General features: G+C 40.5%; 1 protein-coding gene across 5 annotated transcripts in view; it reads right to left on the reverse strand.

Annotated features, from left to right (window-relative positions):
* LOC137038593 (novel protein similar to vertebrate membrane associated guanylate kinase, WW and PDZ domain containing 1 (MAGI1)) overlaps positions 1 to 16,517 on the reverse strand; it is a 140,288-nt gene that overhangs the window by 64,602 nt on the left and 59,169 nt on the right. For all 5 annotated transcript variants that reach the window (XM_067413299.1, XM_067413300.1, XM_067413298.1 and 2 more), the window contains exon 5: positions 14,740 to 14,913. In XM_067413299.1, the coding sequence (XP_067269400.1) occupies positions 14,740 to 14,913 (174 nt within the window). The remainder of the gene's footprint in view (positions 1 to 14,739; positions 14,914 to 16,517) is intronic.

Consider the following 16,517-nt stretch of genomic DNA (forward strand, 5'->3'; position numbering starts at 1 on the left):
TGCTTTTCCAGGCGGCTCACTCGAACCCGATGGCGGGCCACCTGGGACAGGCGGCCACACTGAATCGCTTAATGACCCGATTTTTTTGGCCAGGCATTCATGACAATGTGCGCAGGTGGTGCGCGTCTTGCCCTGAATGTCAGTTGGTGAATCCACTGGCCTCCCCAAAAGCGCCCTTGCGCCCACTTCCGTTAATGCAGGTCCCCTTCGAGAGAATTGCGATGGACCTCATCGGGCCATTAGAGCGATCCGCACGCGGGCATCGTTTCGCGCTAGTTATCGTGGACTACGCAACACGATACCCGGAAGCAGTGGCCCTCCGCAACATCTCCGCGAAGAGTGTTGCGAACGCACTGTTTCGTCTAATCTCCCGGGTGGGGATTCCGAAAGAAATCCTCACTGATCAAGGCACGCCGTTTATGTCACGTACACTAAGCGAACTATACGGCTTATTGGGCATTAAGTCCATTTGAACAAGCGTCTATCACCCACAAACGGACGGCTTGGTCGAACGGTTTAATCGCACACTTAAATCCATGATCCGTAAGTTCGTACAGGAGGACGCCAAAAATTGGGATAGGTGGTTAGAACCCCTCTTATTTGCTGTGCGGGAGGTCCCCCAAGCCTCCACGGGGTTTTCCCCCTTCGAGCTTCTCTACGGGCGCCAGCCACGGGGGGTGCTGGACGTCCTGCGAGAAACTTGGGAGGAGGGGCCTTCTTTGGCGAAAAACGAAATTCAGTATGTGCTGGACTTGCGAACAAAACTCCACACCTTGGGGCGGCTATCTCGGGAGAATTTGTTGCAAGCCCAGGACCGCCAGAGCCGGTCATATAACAGGGGTACGAAGCTACGCAAATTCACACCGGGAGAGAAAGTGCTCGTATTACTCCCTACCTCGAGCTCTAAATTAATGTCGAAGTGGCAGGGGCCGTTTGAGGTCGCACGACAAATTGGAGACCTCGATTATGAAGTGATACGATCCGATAGGAACGGGGCACGTCAAATATACCACCTCAACCTCCTTAAAAAATGGAATGAGGTGGAATCAGTGTTGTTGGCAACGGTGATCGGGGGGGAGGATGATCTCGGGCCAGAGGCGAGCATCAAAGCACAATCGGTCGCGCTGGCCCTGGGCGGAGATCATCTCTCACCGCTACAACTCACTGATTTGTCTAAATTACAGGCGGAGTTCGCCGACGTGTTCTCGCCCCTACCGGGACGTACCAATTTGATTCAGCACCATATCGAGACCGAGCCGGGCGTGGTAGTTCGCAGCCGGCCATATCGCTTGCCTGAGCACAAAAAAAAGGTGGTTCAGGATGAATTAGGGGCAATGCTCGATATGGGAGTAATTGAGGAGTCCAACAGTGACTGGGCGAGCCCGATAGTTTTGGTCCCTAAGACTGACGGCTCGGTCAGGTTCTGTGTGGACTATCGCAAGGTGAATGCAGTGTCGAAATTTGACGCTTATCCAATGCCACGGGTTGACGAGTTGCTTGATCGGCTGGGCACGGCTCGATTTTATTCGACATTGGACTTAACAAAGGGCTATTGGCAGATCCCCTTGTCTCCATTGTCCAAAGAAAAGACAGCTTTCACCACGCCGTTTGGATTGCACCAATTTGTTACGCTTCCTTTCGGGTTGTTCGGGGCGCCCGCTACCTTTCAGCGCCTCATGGACAGGATTTTGCGTCCCCATGCCGCATATGCTGCTGCCTATCTGGATGATATCGTGATCTACAGTCACGATTGGCAGCGGCATATGCAGCATGTCAGGGCGGTCTTGAGGTCGCTGAGGGGAGCGGGACTCACGGCCAACCCGAAGAAGTGTGCGATTGGGCGGGTGGAAGTAAGGTATCTGGGCTTCCACTTGGGTCATGGACAGGTGCGTCCCCAAATTGATAAGACCGCCGCAATTGCAACCTGTCCGAGACCCAAGACCAAAAAGGAGGTAAGGCAGTTCTTGGGGCTGGCGGGATATTATAGACGGTTTATACCAAATTATTCGGACCTCACCAGCCCTTTGACTGACCTTACTAGAAAGGGGCTACCAGATACGGTCCAATGGACGGAGCCGTGCCAGCAGGCCTTCACCCGAGTTAAGGCTGCTCTATGTGGCGGGCCGCTTTTACACTCCCCTGACTTTTCTCTCCCTTTTCTGTTGCAGACTGACGCGTCGGACAGGGGGCTGGGCGCAGTCCTGGCCCAGGAGGTGGAGGGGGGAGAGCGGCCGGTGCTGTACATTAGCCGCAAGCTCTCAAAGAGAGAGGCTAAGTACAGCACCATCGAAAAGGAATGCCTTGCCATCAGGTGGGCCGTTCTCACCCTCCGCTACTACCTTCTGGGCTACCTTCCCCGGCCTGAGTCGGGCGGTGGGGGTATGTGGCAAGGGGGGCGTGGTTCAGCGAGGTCTGCAGCGGGAGAGAGAGCCGCGAGACGGGCGGTAAGTGAGTGGGTTGGAAGCAGATTAATAACACCTGTCTCTTGTTCCAGTAATGGGCGCGGAGAGGGTACAAAACACCGGTGGAACCGCAGACGAGGGAGAGAGAGAGTCGGACTGTTGATGCGCAACACAGGACCCTGAGTTTGACCCGGAAGCCGGAAGTGCCGCGAACCGGAAGCTATTGTTATATATGAGTTTGACTGAAGGCACACGCCTGAGTGTGTTGTTGACTTTGAGAAAGAGAATAAAAAGGAGAAGCATCAACAGTCCAGCCGACCCCTGTGTCCTCTTCCTTCCTTATTATATCGAACTTGTTACAGAAGATTACTTAAGTAGTTCAGATAAGCTCTTTTAAAACTCTATTTAATATTAATGTAAATTATAATACATTTTTATATCAATTTAAAACACATACAGTGTCCAAATTCCAAAAAAAAAAATTTTTGTTCACACTTAATATTCTTTTAAAGTATATTATTTATCTAACAATTGTTCTTTTTAAAAGTGAGATAAAGTGAAAGCTAACTTTAAATGATGTGAATCTGTAACTCATACCAATTTAAAAAGCTATTGTGCGTATATAGAAACGGCTTCACAATCATCTGCAGAGAAAGCTGTTAAACTGAACCCATCTCTCATTCAACATCTATTCATTAATATAAAGACATCCTCTTATATCGCGTGAAGTACCATATGTGCTTGTATACAAATGAAGGATACCCAGCTGGGACCTGAACATCTGCAACCTGCACTCTGTATTAGGGTAATTATCATATTCCCACTAGAATCATAAGCCCAGCTTTAAACAAACACATACACCCTTGGCTGTGGTGTCATATACACACACTCTATCTGCTTTACCATGGGAGAGGGATGAGACCATGAACTTTGACATACAGATGCTATTTTAGTAATCATGATGGATATGGCCATGAATGTTTTCATTTTTAAGCCATATTATGTTACAGTCAATATAGTACAAAAAAAAAACTTTTTATGGTTAATGTTTTGTAATATGTAATTATTTAGCAAAATGTTAGTGTAAATTGACATTTATGCATTTGGTAGATGCTTTTAACCAAAGTGGCTTTGCATTTAAGGTATACATGCAGTATCTGTAAAATACTGGGAATTGAACCCATGACCTTGGCATTTGAAACTGAAATGTTACCTCTAAATGTTAAGTATAAATCAAATTGTTAAATCTACATCTAAAAGTTCACTCATCACCTACATTTAATTTCAGCAGTGCACAAGTCTCTTTGCATAAGCAGCGTTGCATTGAGACTAAATATATCACAAAACAAGTAGGCGCTGAAATGTGGCACATAAACATTTAAGCTTGGACTAAAAAAATATGCTAAACGGTTGGTTTTGGAGTTCTTAAACATTGCATTGTTTCATGCCTTGTGAAAAAGGAGTACACTTTAGCATAACTTTAGCACTTAATACAGAAATAAAATACTTTTAAAAGTATATACTTATATGTGTACTAAATGTAATGTTTTTAGACACTTACTGCTGCTTAAAACGTACAAAAGTGTTGCTGGCACAACGTACAAATGTGAACCATTAATGAGGAAACCGAAGCTTTGTGAAGCTCTGAATCAAACAAATCAATTGCGTCACATATGATTCAATGATTTGAACCACAAAAAGAGCCCTGATTGTCTATCTCTGCACCCAAGTAGCAGTGCTTCGCCTGTGCTTCGCCATAATATAGCCCCATGTCAATATCTGCCTAGGAAATCACCTAGTCTTAATCTGAATCGCTATTTGTACTCGTAGTGAATACGGAGGCCACAAGAAGTAATTAGGTGGGGTTTTTTTTGATCACTTTTACTCGGGATATGCTAGCTGGCAACATAGGATTTCATTCATTATGCTAAGCTAAGTGCATGCACTAAGACAAAAATGCACTTGCCCACATATCGAAATGTAGGAAATAAGTTGAATAAGCCCTATTTCTAAAAACGGTGAAGTGTTCATTTTTTACGATCTTGTTTACTGAAATCACGTGACTTTAGCAGTTTGATGCAAACTTTGAATCACTGATTCAAGTCAAATGATTTGTGTGGGTTCCGAAGCTTCACATGGCATGCTCACAATGCCAGTGGCTTAAGCCATTGTGTTTTTGTTTTGTGTGTTTGTTTTATTCTGACTTTATTCCTCCTCCTCCTATTTTTATTTAATTTACTCAAAGAAAAACAGGCATTTATTTACTTCCCTCAAAAGAGAGGTAAATGACCTGACGCTGTAAGTCACAGAGTTCCATGGCAAACCAACCCACGCTCAGCATGAGAAGGCACAACACAGATGCAAGGACAATGACAGAAAGGAGCTGGTCTTCAAGAGGCTCAGACAGCTGCTGGGCATTGAAAGCAGCTGGATAATGCCACCAAACAAGACCTTGAAAGATAACTGTTTCACATAAAAAGACTCTGTTAAAAACAGCCAATGTGGAATTTAAAGAAAGACGCTAAAGCTAAGGCCCTTGAAGGCCATCTCCGTGCAGCCAGAGCTGAAGTCCAAACACAATCCTGCAGTATTAGAGGCAAGCAGAGGTGGACAAAGTACACAACTTCATTAATTGAGTAATAGTAAAAGTACTGCTGGTCGACTATAACTCTGTTGCAAGTGAAAGTTGTAAAAAAACTATTTTTACTTAATTAAAAGTACAGAAGTATTTGTTTTCAAAAGTGCTTAAGTATCAAAAGTAAATTTATTTTATGTCAGTGCATTATTTTATTGTTGTTGTATGAATGTAAACTATGCCATGGTTTCAGCCAGTCATTAATGCTCCATTCGACATACTAGTATACGACTGATTTAAACTAATTTAAATACTTGTATAAAATTTACAAAGCCCTTTAAAAAGCTACTGTCATTTTAAGGCTGAATGCACGGATCATATATACTGATCCACATCTGATATTCTCCCAACTGTTTCCATTCACTTAAGACAATCAACTTTGTTTATGTGAATACTTGCCAAAATCAACATTTTGACATCCATTTTCTTCCATTTTGCTGTGTACAGAAAACGCTGAGAAATTATTGAACTTCATGTGACCCTACAAGAGTGATTCCTGATAGGCTTTCTGCAAAACCCAAACACCTTTTAAAGAAGAAAAAAATCATCCACTGGCTTTCAGAGCTGCTACAGAAATGACTTTCGACTTCAAGGAACTTGATATAAATGTAGTGGTGTAAAAAGTGCGATATTTGTCTTTCAAATGTAATGAAGTAAAAGTCAGTATAAGTTTCCAGAAAATATAATACTCAAGTAAGGTACAGATACTCAAAAAATGTACTTAGTGCAGTACTCAAGAAAATGTACTTAGTTACTGTCCATCTCTGGAGGCAAGCTCGAGGTGGTCCAAAGAGAATTAAAACAGTCCGACTAACTGCAAATTGACCACACACACACAAAAAAAGTATGATGCTGAACTTCAAGTCAGCTGTGCAAGCTTCTCCACCCCCGCACACCTGACACAAATGGGGAGGAGCCAAAGCCTCCGCTTAACACTTTACCAGGCAGCTTCCTGAAAGCCTCTGTAGCCACAGAGGGAAAAGGATTAATTCAGACAAACCCTTAAATGAACCCACTCAAAGACCTCAAGTGGATGGCAAGACACGTCACTGCATTCACACCAGAGCTTCCAGGAGACCGCAAAATCCATGCCTACCTACAAGATACTGACCTTCACTTGCAGTCTTCTGCGAGTGTGAACCACCAAGATAAACTCTATCTGCTCTGGACCATATCCGTCCCGGAGTTGCGACGCTTTCTGGCTTGGCAGACTACCAGCAGCTGAAACAGGCCATCATAAAGGAATTTTCAGACCCTGAAGGTGGGCCGAGTGCTACCCCAAACAAGGCAGATATGAAACGTCCTATGTTTTCTATTACAGAACCTGTAACGGAAGGAGGACACCAGCTTCAAGAACCTTCTCCTCTGACACCAGTTAGTCACATTTTAGGCCACAGCCTGCCCCCGTACAATGCCATGTGACTTGACAAAGAAAGTCTTTAATGAACACAAGGCTCCCTCCAAAGGGTTTCTCAAAACTCCAGTGACGTTGAACTGCGAAACACAGAAGGCAAAGTGGGCACCAGAAGGCACACAGCATGGCAAGACCCCACAAGAAGTTCCTGGGGAGCATAGGACATACAACTTTTCAAAGTAGATGAAAATGTGTTCACATAAAAACAAAAGTCTGCATTAGTGAAATTTGAATTTTACTGATTTTAAGCGAACTTTTGAATGTCTCTGTAAGCCTCACGTCAACAGCCTATAGGCATAGCTTGTTGAAATATACAGACACTTGATATACACTGTTTATTTATTTATTCGGTGCATTGGTTTCCAATGACTTGTCAAAGGAAATGCTAAATCCAGATAGCGCATGCATCACTGTGATGACAGATTGAGCTGGTTAAGCTAGCACGGCCTAACGGCATTCGCTTAAACCACTGTCCAACTAAAGGTTTGACTTTGATAATTTCAACATTTGACACAGCATTCGATACACATGTAGATTGCAAGGGCTGGCTTGTTAGATGCAAATAAAACGATAGCTTGAATTGACATCTCTACTGTAACAGAAAGACATCTTAATACAGGTCAAATGGTATCAGCATAAGGTTACTGACTTTAGAAAAGTGACTCTAATTTCAGTACTAAAGCCACAACACAACGGAAACAAGGCACAACACAACAAAATCGCCACAACACAACGGAATCACCACAGTACGACGGAATCGCCACATCACAACGGAAACGAGCCACAACACAACAAAATCACCACAGCACAACGAAATCGCCAAAACTCAACGGAAATGCTCCCGACCACGAGGGGGCTCTCGGAGTGCAATAAAGTTAGTTTCCCTTGCCATTGTTCCTATAGATTGGCCAGTCTTGTCTTACAAAGATTTAAACACTACGATCAGTTTTAAGTGTGTAACCATTGTATATCGACATGAAATATCAACTCAAAATACTCGAAAACGCATTTACACTCTGCCATGGTGCTTGATGCCCAAGGGAACGTCTGCCAATTCCAAAATGCAGTTGAAACATATAATTTGTATGAATTAAAATTACTTTTAACATTTAAAAACAGACACATCCGACAGCTTTGTTGTATTCTAAAACGGACTCAATACATAACATTGGAATTTGAACATTTAAACAAAACAAAAAAAAAGTTATTTTAATTAATGAAATTATACGTTTGAACCACTTGGTGGAATTGGCAGACATTCCCTTAGGCATCAAGTGCCGTGATCGTGAGTAAAAACGTTTTTGAGTATAAATATGCAGCTATAATGCATGTAGGTGATTTTGAGTTATTTCATGTCGATATACAATGGTTACACACTTAAAGGGGGGGGTGAAACACTCAGTTTCAGTCAATCTCATGTATCTTGTCAATCTTGAGTCCCTATAGAGTAGTATTGCATACTTCATATCTCCGAAAAGTCTTTAGTTTTATTATATTTATAAAAAAAATATGGGCTGTACCGAGTCTTTCCGGAAAAAACTGAGCGCTTGGAGGCGTATCGTGTGGGCGGAGCTAAAGAATGACGAATGCGCAAAGCGGTGACGTCCTCAAGCGTGGAGAACCTCATGGTTATCGAGCTCAGCTAATACAGATAATGATCCAGAATCATTCGGAGGCTGAAATAAATTAAACAGGAGAAACAGCAACAGCAGGACGTCCGTCTCTGTGGTATGTACTGTATTTTATGGCCTGTCAACATTTGTCTGTCTTTACTCGCAGTTTATGAGGACATGATTCGGTTTATGGACTATTGTATGCGACTAAACCTTAGCAGTAGCAAGCAAAACGGTTTTGCACGTCAGACTAGTGTAACGTTATACATAGAACAACAATAGAGTCCATTAGCGCATTTGAATGACGAAGCACACGATCGTGTCGTTTACTGATGTTTACTCATGCGACGAGCCAACAGCACAGACATTTGAAGCAGTTTTACTCACCGGCTGCTTCCAAAGCAGGACCGAACCTTTATCGCTGGGACCGCTCCGTCAAAAACACACTTCTTTGGTATGATTTGGTAAAGTCCTGACAGCAGTGACCGTGGAGATCCACTTTGCGACATGACTGAAGCGATGTTGTGAAGCTTCCCGTCATTTCTGTGTTCAAATCAGGTCAAATGCAGCGCTGCCTTCCCGGAATGCTGTGCTGAAGCGTCACCCATAGGAATAAAGTTGAGTGCGGCGCCTGGATCAACTGGATCTGCACCTGAGCGAGTGTTTATGGGCGTGCATTTCCTCTCTCGCTCTAGTCACGCGCGCGCGCACCCTACCGGGAGAAGAGCCCGTACGGCGCATACAAGGACCTTCCGCTCTATTAACGTCAAGTAGACCCATACTCGAAAAAAATTCTCTGAAACTTGTGAGAAACCGGAAGGAGTATTTTTAACAGAAATACTCCATCAAACGTCCAACATTAGTTTTTGAAACTTTGTCTATGTTTAGGATGGTAATCCAAGTCTTTAACAGTGTAAAAAGCTCAGTATGCATGAAACAGCATTTTACCCCCCCCCTTTAAAACTGATGGTAGTGTTTATATCTTTGTAAGACTGGCTAATCTTTAGAGCAATGGCAAGGAAAACTAACTTTATTGCCCTCCGAGAGCCCCCTCGTGGTCGGGAGTATTTCCGTTGTGTTGTGGCGATTCCGTTGTGCTGTGGTGATTTAGTTGTGTTGTGGCTCGTTTCCGTTTGTTTTGTGGCTCGTTTTCGTTGTGTTGTGGTGATTTAGTTGTGTTGTGGCTCGTTTCCGTTTGTTTTGTGGCTCGTTTTCGTTGTGTTGTGGCTCATTTGTGTTGTGGTGAAATTTCGTTGTGTTGTGGCTCATTTCCTTTATGTTGTGTCTTGTTTCTGTTGTGTTGTGGCGATTTCGTTGTGTTGTGGTTTAATTTAGTACGGCTGCACTACTGGGCCACCGTACATAGCTACCTGTTGATCAATATTATGTTTCATTCGATAAAAGAAAAATCAGTATTCATTCACGAGACAGTGAATTTAAAAGAGTTTAAACTTGTAGCAAAACCAGGTAGCTGCTGGTAGAGGTGTTAGTGAGGCCAGTAGGGGGCGCTCACCCTGTGGTCTGTGTGGGTCCTAACACCCCAGTATAGTGATGGGGACACTATACTGTCAAAGACCACCGTCCTTCGGATGAGACGTTAAACCGAGGTCCCGACTCTCTGTGGTCGAAAAAAATCCCAAATTTGCCCACTGGCCCGTCCATCATGGCCTCCTAATAATCCCCATATCCTGACTGGTTTCATCACTTGGTCTCCTCTTCACCAATCAGCTGGTGTGCGGTGGGTCGTTCTGGCACAATATGGCTGCCGTCGCATCATCCAAGTGGATGCTGCACATTGGTGGTGGTTGAGGAGATTCCCCCTTCTATGTAAAGCACTTTGAGTGCATAGAAAAGCGCTATATAAAATGTAATGAATTAGTATTATTATTATTTAAAATTGCATTATTTAACCTCTTGTGGATAAAAAACAAAACCTCTTGTAAGCAGAAAAAGTCACTGTATAGATCATTTTTAGAATGAACTCTGTTATAGAACTCTATCAAGTCGCTTTACAATATTTCAAATTCCTCGCCATTTCTGAAAAGTTAGTCCAATGTTTATTCTTGTTTTATTACGAGCTATGTCACATTCTCTTTTTACAAGCAGACTTTCCTCTGTTTGGCCTTTTTTTAAAACAGGTGATTCCGCTGAAGTTTGAGATTTACCTGCTAACTTTCCCGCTTGTTTTGACAACTACTATAAGCCACTCCCACACCACACATACACAAAGCAACCGGAGGAACTTTCCTCTATTAATGGATATGACATGCACGTGTGATTTATTGCCATAATGAATCAGCGTAAAACAAAAACATCCATTGGAAAAAGGATTGATGATGTATTGACTACATTTTGTTCATTTTGTCATGAATTCATCGTCTCTGTTATCATGGACTCTTATTTTTATATTCTTTTGTCTTGTTGTGCCTATGTTCAGGTCCTGTTTCCTGTGTTTCAAGTTAGCCTTGGTTGTAACCAGTGCTGGTTTCCTTTAATAAGTTTGTTCTTATTATGCCCTTCAATTGCTAACTTTCCACTGTCTCATTCACTCAGATGTACGTCACTGCTTATGTTGCATGAGTGCCCACTACTGGTGGAACCTTTGCAATGAGCTGAATTGGAACGTCTTAAGCCCTTGATCACTTGGAATACACTATGGAGTTATTTATTTTTTCCTTATGAAATTGTTTAATGCAGCATTCTATATGTATAGGTGTGTTTGAGTTGTTTTAAATATTTAAATATAAGCATTAATATATCATAGAGTTGTTTGTGGTGGGGTAAATTTAACACAATATGTGGTGACGTCACAATTGTGTCGCATTGTGGTATATGAAGTGTAAATATGAAGTAGACTTGCTCCCTCAGTCAAAATCGAGGGAGCGAGGGTCTATCCATATAAACTTCCACAAACGCACTTCAAAATGGCGGCAAGTTTTCCCCTGAGGGGAAGTTCACAAGTGTGTGTCTAAAAGGGGAGTGGAACACAGCCCAGATCAACTAATCACCTGTAATTGTCTATCATTAGTCCCTTGTCATCTAGTGTATTTAAAACCTCAGTCATCCTCTGTTCATTGTCTTGTGTTTACAGAATGTAATTCCATTGTTCATCTATGTCAAGCCTCTTGAATCTGGATTATCAAGTCAAGCCAGTATGTGACAACCTTTAAGATACTGTAAAAGTCATAAAATAAAACAGCCTGATGAACATAATCCTGGTAGTGGTGCCATATTTTTCAAGGTGAGAGCATCCATGCCCTGTGAAGTATGTAGGTCAGAACAGTATCCTGTCAAATACGTGGCTGGTGGGCAGACTGCAGTAAGCCCAGATGGTCTACTGTATGACTAGGACGTGAGCTGTTCAAGTCTCTCAAAGGTCTTCGCAACTAGTTAGCATTCTTAGGAATGTTGGTAATCTCACTTTATTGCAAAACAACCAGTTTCAAGGATATTTCTTCAGGGGTTGCAGGGAGAACAGAGGCTGAGATTGATGCCATACTGACCTTTTGTTTGCACAAAAATAAACATTAATTGTACTTTGTCTATCTACAAAACCCAATATATGTTTGCAAATAATGTGTACTTCAATCATGCATTTGAATCAGTAATAAAAGACATTCAAATATCAAATTGGTGGGTTTAATAACAGGATTATCTTGTGTAATGATGTGACAAGCCTCTGATATATTATACTGTGTTTTGTGCCCACACAGTCCCCTCAGATCCAAATGTCAGGGAAAGGTGGAATCATAATAAAGGACAAGAAAACCTGAAATATAACAAAAGGCACGCAGGTTTGTAGGCTTCTCAAGAAGAAAGAGAATATGTTAGAGCTGACATCAGAGCAAGATAACAGAGACCAAAAAGCTGGCTGGTGTTATTTGCCTGGTAACTACTTTGCTGTCACTTTGAGTATGGAAGACAAGAGAACATTTTTTTTTTATGTGACATAAATTTCAGCCACACTCAGGCTCTTTTGGGCTTCTTTGTTTGAGCTTGATCTTACTCATTTTTTAGAAAGGTATCGCTTTGTTTGTTTTTTAAAAGCATTTTTTTTTTCTAAAAGCAAAATAACAAAGAAAATGGCTGTTTTGTGTTTATAGCATGTATTGTCAGGTTAGAGGATTTGAGTCCATTCTAAAGTATATTAATAGATATACCACAAATGACAGCATTTTAAACGCAATACAATGGAAAAAAAGAGAGACTTAATTGAAAAAAATCTATATATTAAATTTAAAGTACAGAATTTGAAAAAAGTAAATTCTGTACTTTACATTTATTTTAGATTTTTTTTATAATAAATGATATTGTTATTATTGTCACACAAGTTGAAAGCTTGCAGTATGACTTAATTAGATGAGATGTTTGTACCATATGCCGATGGCAAGAAAATGCACCTTTTTACGTTTCCAATGAGTTGTCCTTGCAGGCTTCACAAAAAACAACATAAAACGCAGTCAGGTACAGTTCATGATCTTGTCCAATTGCAAATGACTCTTATGAGTTGTTTTTTGAACAGTTCAAAATGATTCAGGTACTTACAAATTACCAGAGTAAATCATCCTTATGAATCCTTTACTGACTCAATGAACTCAAAAACTGACCTGCAAGTAATCGTTAACATAAGTAATGCTTAACAAATGTAGTTTTTTGTATGGCAAAACATCTATGTATACATAAAATCATATCATATATAGAGACTATTGCTACTACAGTGCTTCTATGACCAGAAATCAATCTGCACACTTTTTTGTTTTATTCTCCACTCTGATTTAAGAAAAAAATATAGAATCCCGTGTATTGGACTTCAATAGAATAAAATCAGAAATGGACAGAAATTAAGTATTTTACTCAAGTACATTTTTAAAGTGCCTTTATTTTATTAGTGTTTTTCTCTGGAAAACTTTTACTTCAGTACATTCCAAAGCATAATGTTGTACTTTTTATTGCACTACATTTCATAAATAAAAGTTCTTATTTTACCTTTAATACGTAAGTACATTTAAAATGTAGTACTTTCTTACTTGTACTCAAGAAAATATTTAATTTACTTTTATTTGAGTTAAAAGTAAGAATATAGGGCCCTATCATATGCGACACAAGTGTTTTTTGCTAGTTTTTTACGTCCTGTGCCACGGTGTTTAAAAAGCAAATGCACTTGCGCCCATCAGTTCACCCATGGACATACTGGTCTGAAAATGAGGTGTGTTCAGGCGCATTGTTGGTGTGTTGCTATTTTGAGGCAACTGAAATAGACACTGCCATTGACCAACAAAAAACATTTAAGGGAGCGTTAGGAATATGCACCTATAGGCAGGTTTAAAATGTAAAAAAATATTATTGTGTACATAAATATAAAAATCCCTATATATCAAATGCTCAGGAAATCTGTTTGTCCCGTAAACACGTGCCATGGCTTTTAAAGGGAATGGGAGATGAGACTCTGAATGGTTTATTCCCAAAACAAATCCATGACTCATTAAGAGAATAGGGACAACCCTTTTAGACTACACACCGGACGTGGTGACCATTTTTCCCATCGTTAAAATAGCACAAGTGGATTCTGACATGCCCCAAGTTACCCTGCGCCGTGTGCTTTAGATAATGCGCTTAGATAGTTAAAATATGGCCTCTAGATTTATGTAATTAAGTATTAAATGAAATTCAAAATTTAAGTACAGTAAAAAGTACAGCATTATGCTTTGGAATGTCGTGAAGTAAAGGTTTTCCTAATAAAAACACTGATAAAAGAATGACACTTGAAAATGGTACTAAAGCAGAGAAAAAATATTTCACTACTGTCTGCCTGTGAGTAAAATGAATAAACTGAAAGTGAGAGGATTGTCCTCTCTCATAATCACATTTGCCAACATAGCCTACTTAATAAACAAACCCACAAGGGGGAGTGAATGTGTACATAGTTAATTATATAAATAGATTCTCGCCATATTGGAAAGGTCAAACCTGGTCTGTGACCACTTGAGAGCAAACTGACTGTGCATCTGCTAGTTAGTTTTTCACATGAATATGTATATCGGCAATAGACCTTAAAGGTATAGTTCACCCAAAATTGGAAATTCAGTCATCATTTACTCACTCTCAAGTTGTTCCAAACCTGTATACATTTATTTCTTCTGCTGAACACAAAAGATATTTTGAAGAACGTCAGTAACAAAACAGTGACTGTATTTTTCCCGCCATGATTTGTGAGTCATTGGGGCCCTTCAGTTGTTTGGTTCCCCATATTCTTCAAATTATCTTCTTTTGTGTTCAGCAGAAGAAAGAAATTCATACAGGTTTGGAACAACTTGAGGATGAGAAAATGATGGCAGGATTTTAATTTTGGGGTGGGAAAAAAAAATCACATGCAATGATTTTCACAGCAATTAGTTTATCATTTATGTGATAATTCTGCATACATTCCACATTGTGTTATACACAGAAACACAAACCAGCTCATCTCTAAAAGTTAATTTATAGCTTAGAGGTTTTTACAGCCATAGGCTGCATAATGCTGTGACATTCTCAAAGATAATTAATTGATTTGTTAGTGTGAGTGATAAACAGCAACATGTTAACCGTTCCAAGATGCCTGACGAGTCAACTTGTCTGGAGCGGTTGAATGTGGAATCTGTGTATTCATTTCTATGGATGTAAAGGCATTCCTCCTACCTGATAGACCTGAGTCCTCCTCGCTGTTGTCGCCCTCTTCGCCTGCCTTCTCCAGGTTGCTGAGGGACTTGCTACGGGTACGGAAGTTTCTCAGCAGGTTGCGGTGCTCCTGGTAGGTGATGGGAGGGCTTTCTGGACCGATGTGAACCGGGCGAGGGGTTCCATAGTAGTTCCCTAATCCAGGAAATATAAAAAGCTTGTCACTAAGGTCTATTTTGTTCATAAAGAGTTTATTTTAGTTCCTTATTTTAGGGTCTATTAGTGCTGGTAGTTATATCCTCTGCAAAACGCTAAACCACCCTGACCTCTATGTCAAGGAAATTTGTTTAAATGTCACATTTTATCTCTCACTCTATTTTCTTTTTAAATTTTACAATGTGTATTTATTGATGTTTTATTAAAGGGTTAGTTTACCCAAAAATGGAGATTCTGTCATCATTTTATCACTCTCATATCGTTCCAAAGCTGCAAGACACTTCGTTCATCTTCAGAGCACAAATTAAGATATTTTTGATGAAATCCGAGCGTTAATTAAATTGCTGTCTATGGAGGGGTCAGAGAGCGCTCGGATTTGATCAAAAATAGAATTTTCATTTTTGGGTGAGCTAACTATTTAACATGTCATCTTCCCAATCAGCACGAGAGGTGACCTACATAGATGCCTCACCTAAAAACCTTCTGTATCCCTCCACCACCCCGACTGTTCACTATTGGCTGGATCCTATCCCACCCGCAGAGATATGAAGGGAGTACTCTGGGCTCATGCCAAATTCCAAGCTCGGACCCCTCCTCTCTAACCAAATATGCATACTCTTTTTCTCTATCTGATTATTAAATATGAACTCATGAAACATAATTAAATAATTTACATACTAGGGATTTAGGGCTAGAGGTCAAATCCTTTGATATGTGGTATTTTTATAGTGAATCAATAGCATTATTTGAATACATAAAGCTAAGAGGAGCAACAAAATCTTGCAATCAAGGTCAACCTAATGACACATTACAATCCATTAAATTGTCATAGTATATACTCTAAAAGCATAAAAACAACTCAAGGATGGAATGCTATACAACAGTAGTGACATTTTATCTTCAGACGGTTCAACAGATTTTGAACCCGTCCTGATCTCCGTCTGTTATTGATTGAGTAACTTGCCTTTGCAGTGGTAAGTAAATCATATCTTGCCGTGTCGGCAAGGTGAGAATGGCGTTTATGGCATTTTGTAAATGCGACTGCATTTTTTATGCTAATTCATTTCATTCGTTTAATCAGGCGAGGCAGGCGATCCTGCCCCTGAGAGCCGTAACTCACATGCTAAAGGCACATGTGTCACAGAGCTCACAGTTATGCTTCTGCAAGAGGAATGAGCCTGGAATTCAACACTGAACGTTGAATTGTGATATGTTTCCCATGAAATGCCTATATTATCTGTGAAATGGTCAATGAGCCTTTATCTATAGTATAAACTGACATTAAGTGGCTCAAAGTAGAAAACTGTACACTGTAAAAAATAATTGTTGGTTTTTGTTGGTTTAACTTAAAAAAGTAAGTAACCTGGTTGCCTTAAAATTTTGAGTTTCTTGAAATTAAAAATTTGAGTTGATACAATGAAGGAAATTCGTTTAATAAATAGAATCTCAAAATATTATTGTATCTGAACCACATACAATTTTTTATAAATCATAAAAATAGCACAATTTGGCATGTTTCACTGCATCATCAGAAATAAAACACACAATTACCCAATATGCTTACACAATCTTTTAATAATATT

This window comes from Pseudorasbora parva, chromosome 13, assembly GCF_024679245.1.
Source record: "Pseudorasbora parva isolate DD20220531a chromosome 13, ASM2467924v1, whole genome shotgun sequence".
In the NCBI taxonomy this organism is placed as follows: Eukaryota; Metazoa; Chordata; class Actinopteri; order Cypriniformes; family Gobionidae; genus Pseudorasbora; species Pseudorasbora parva.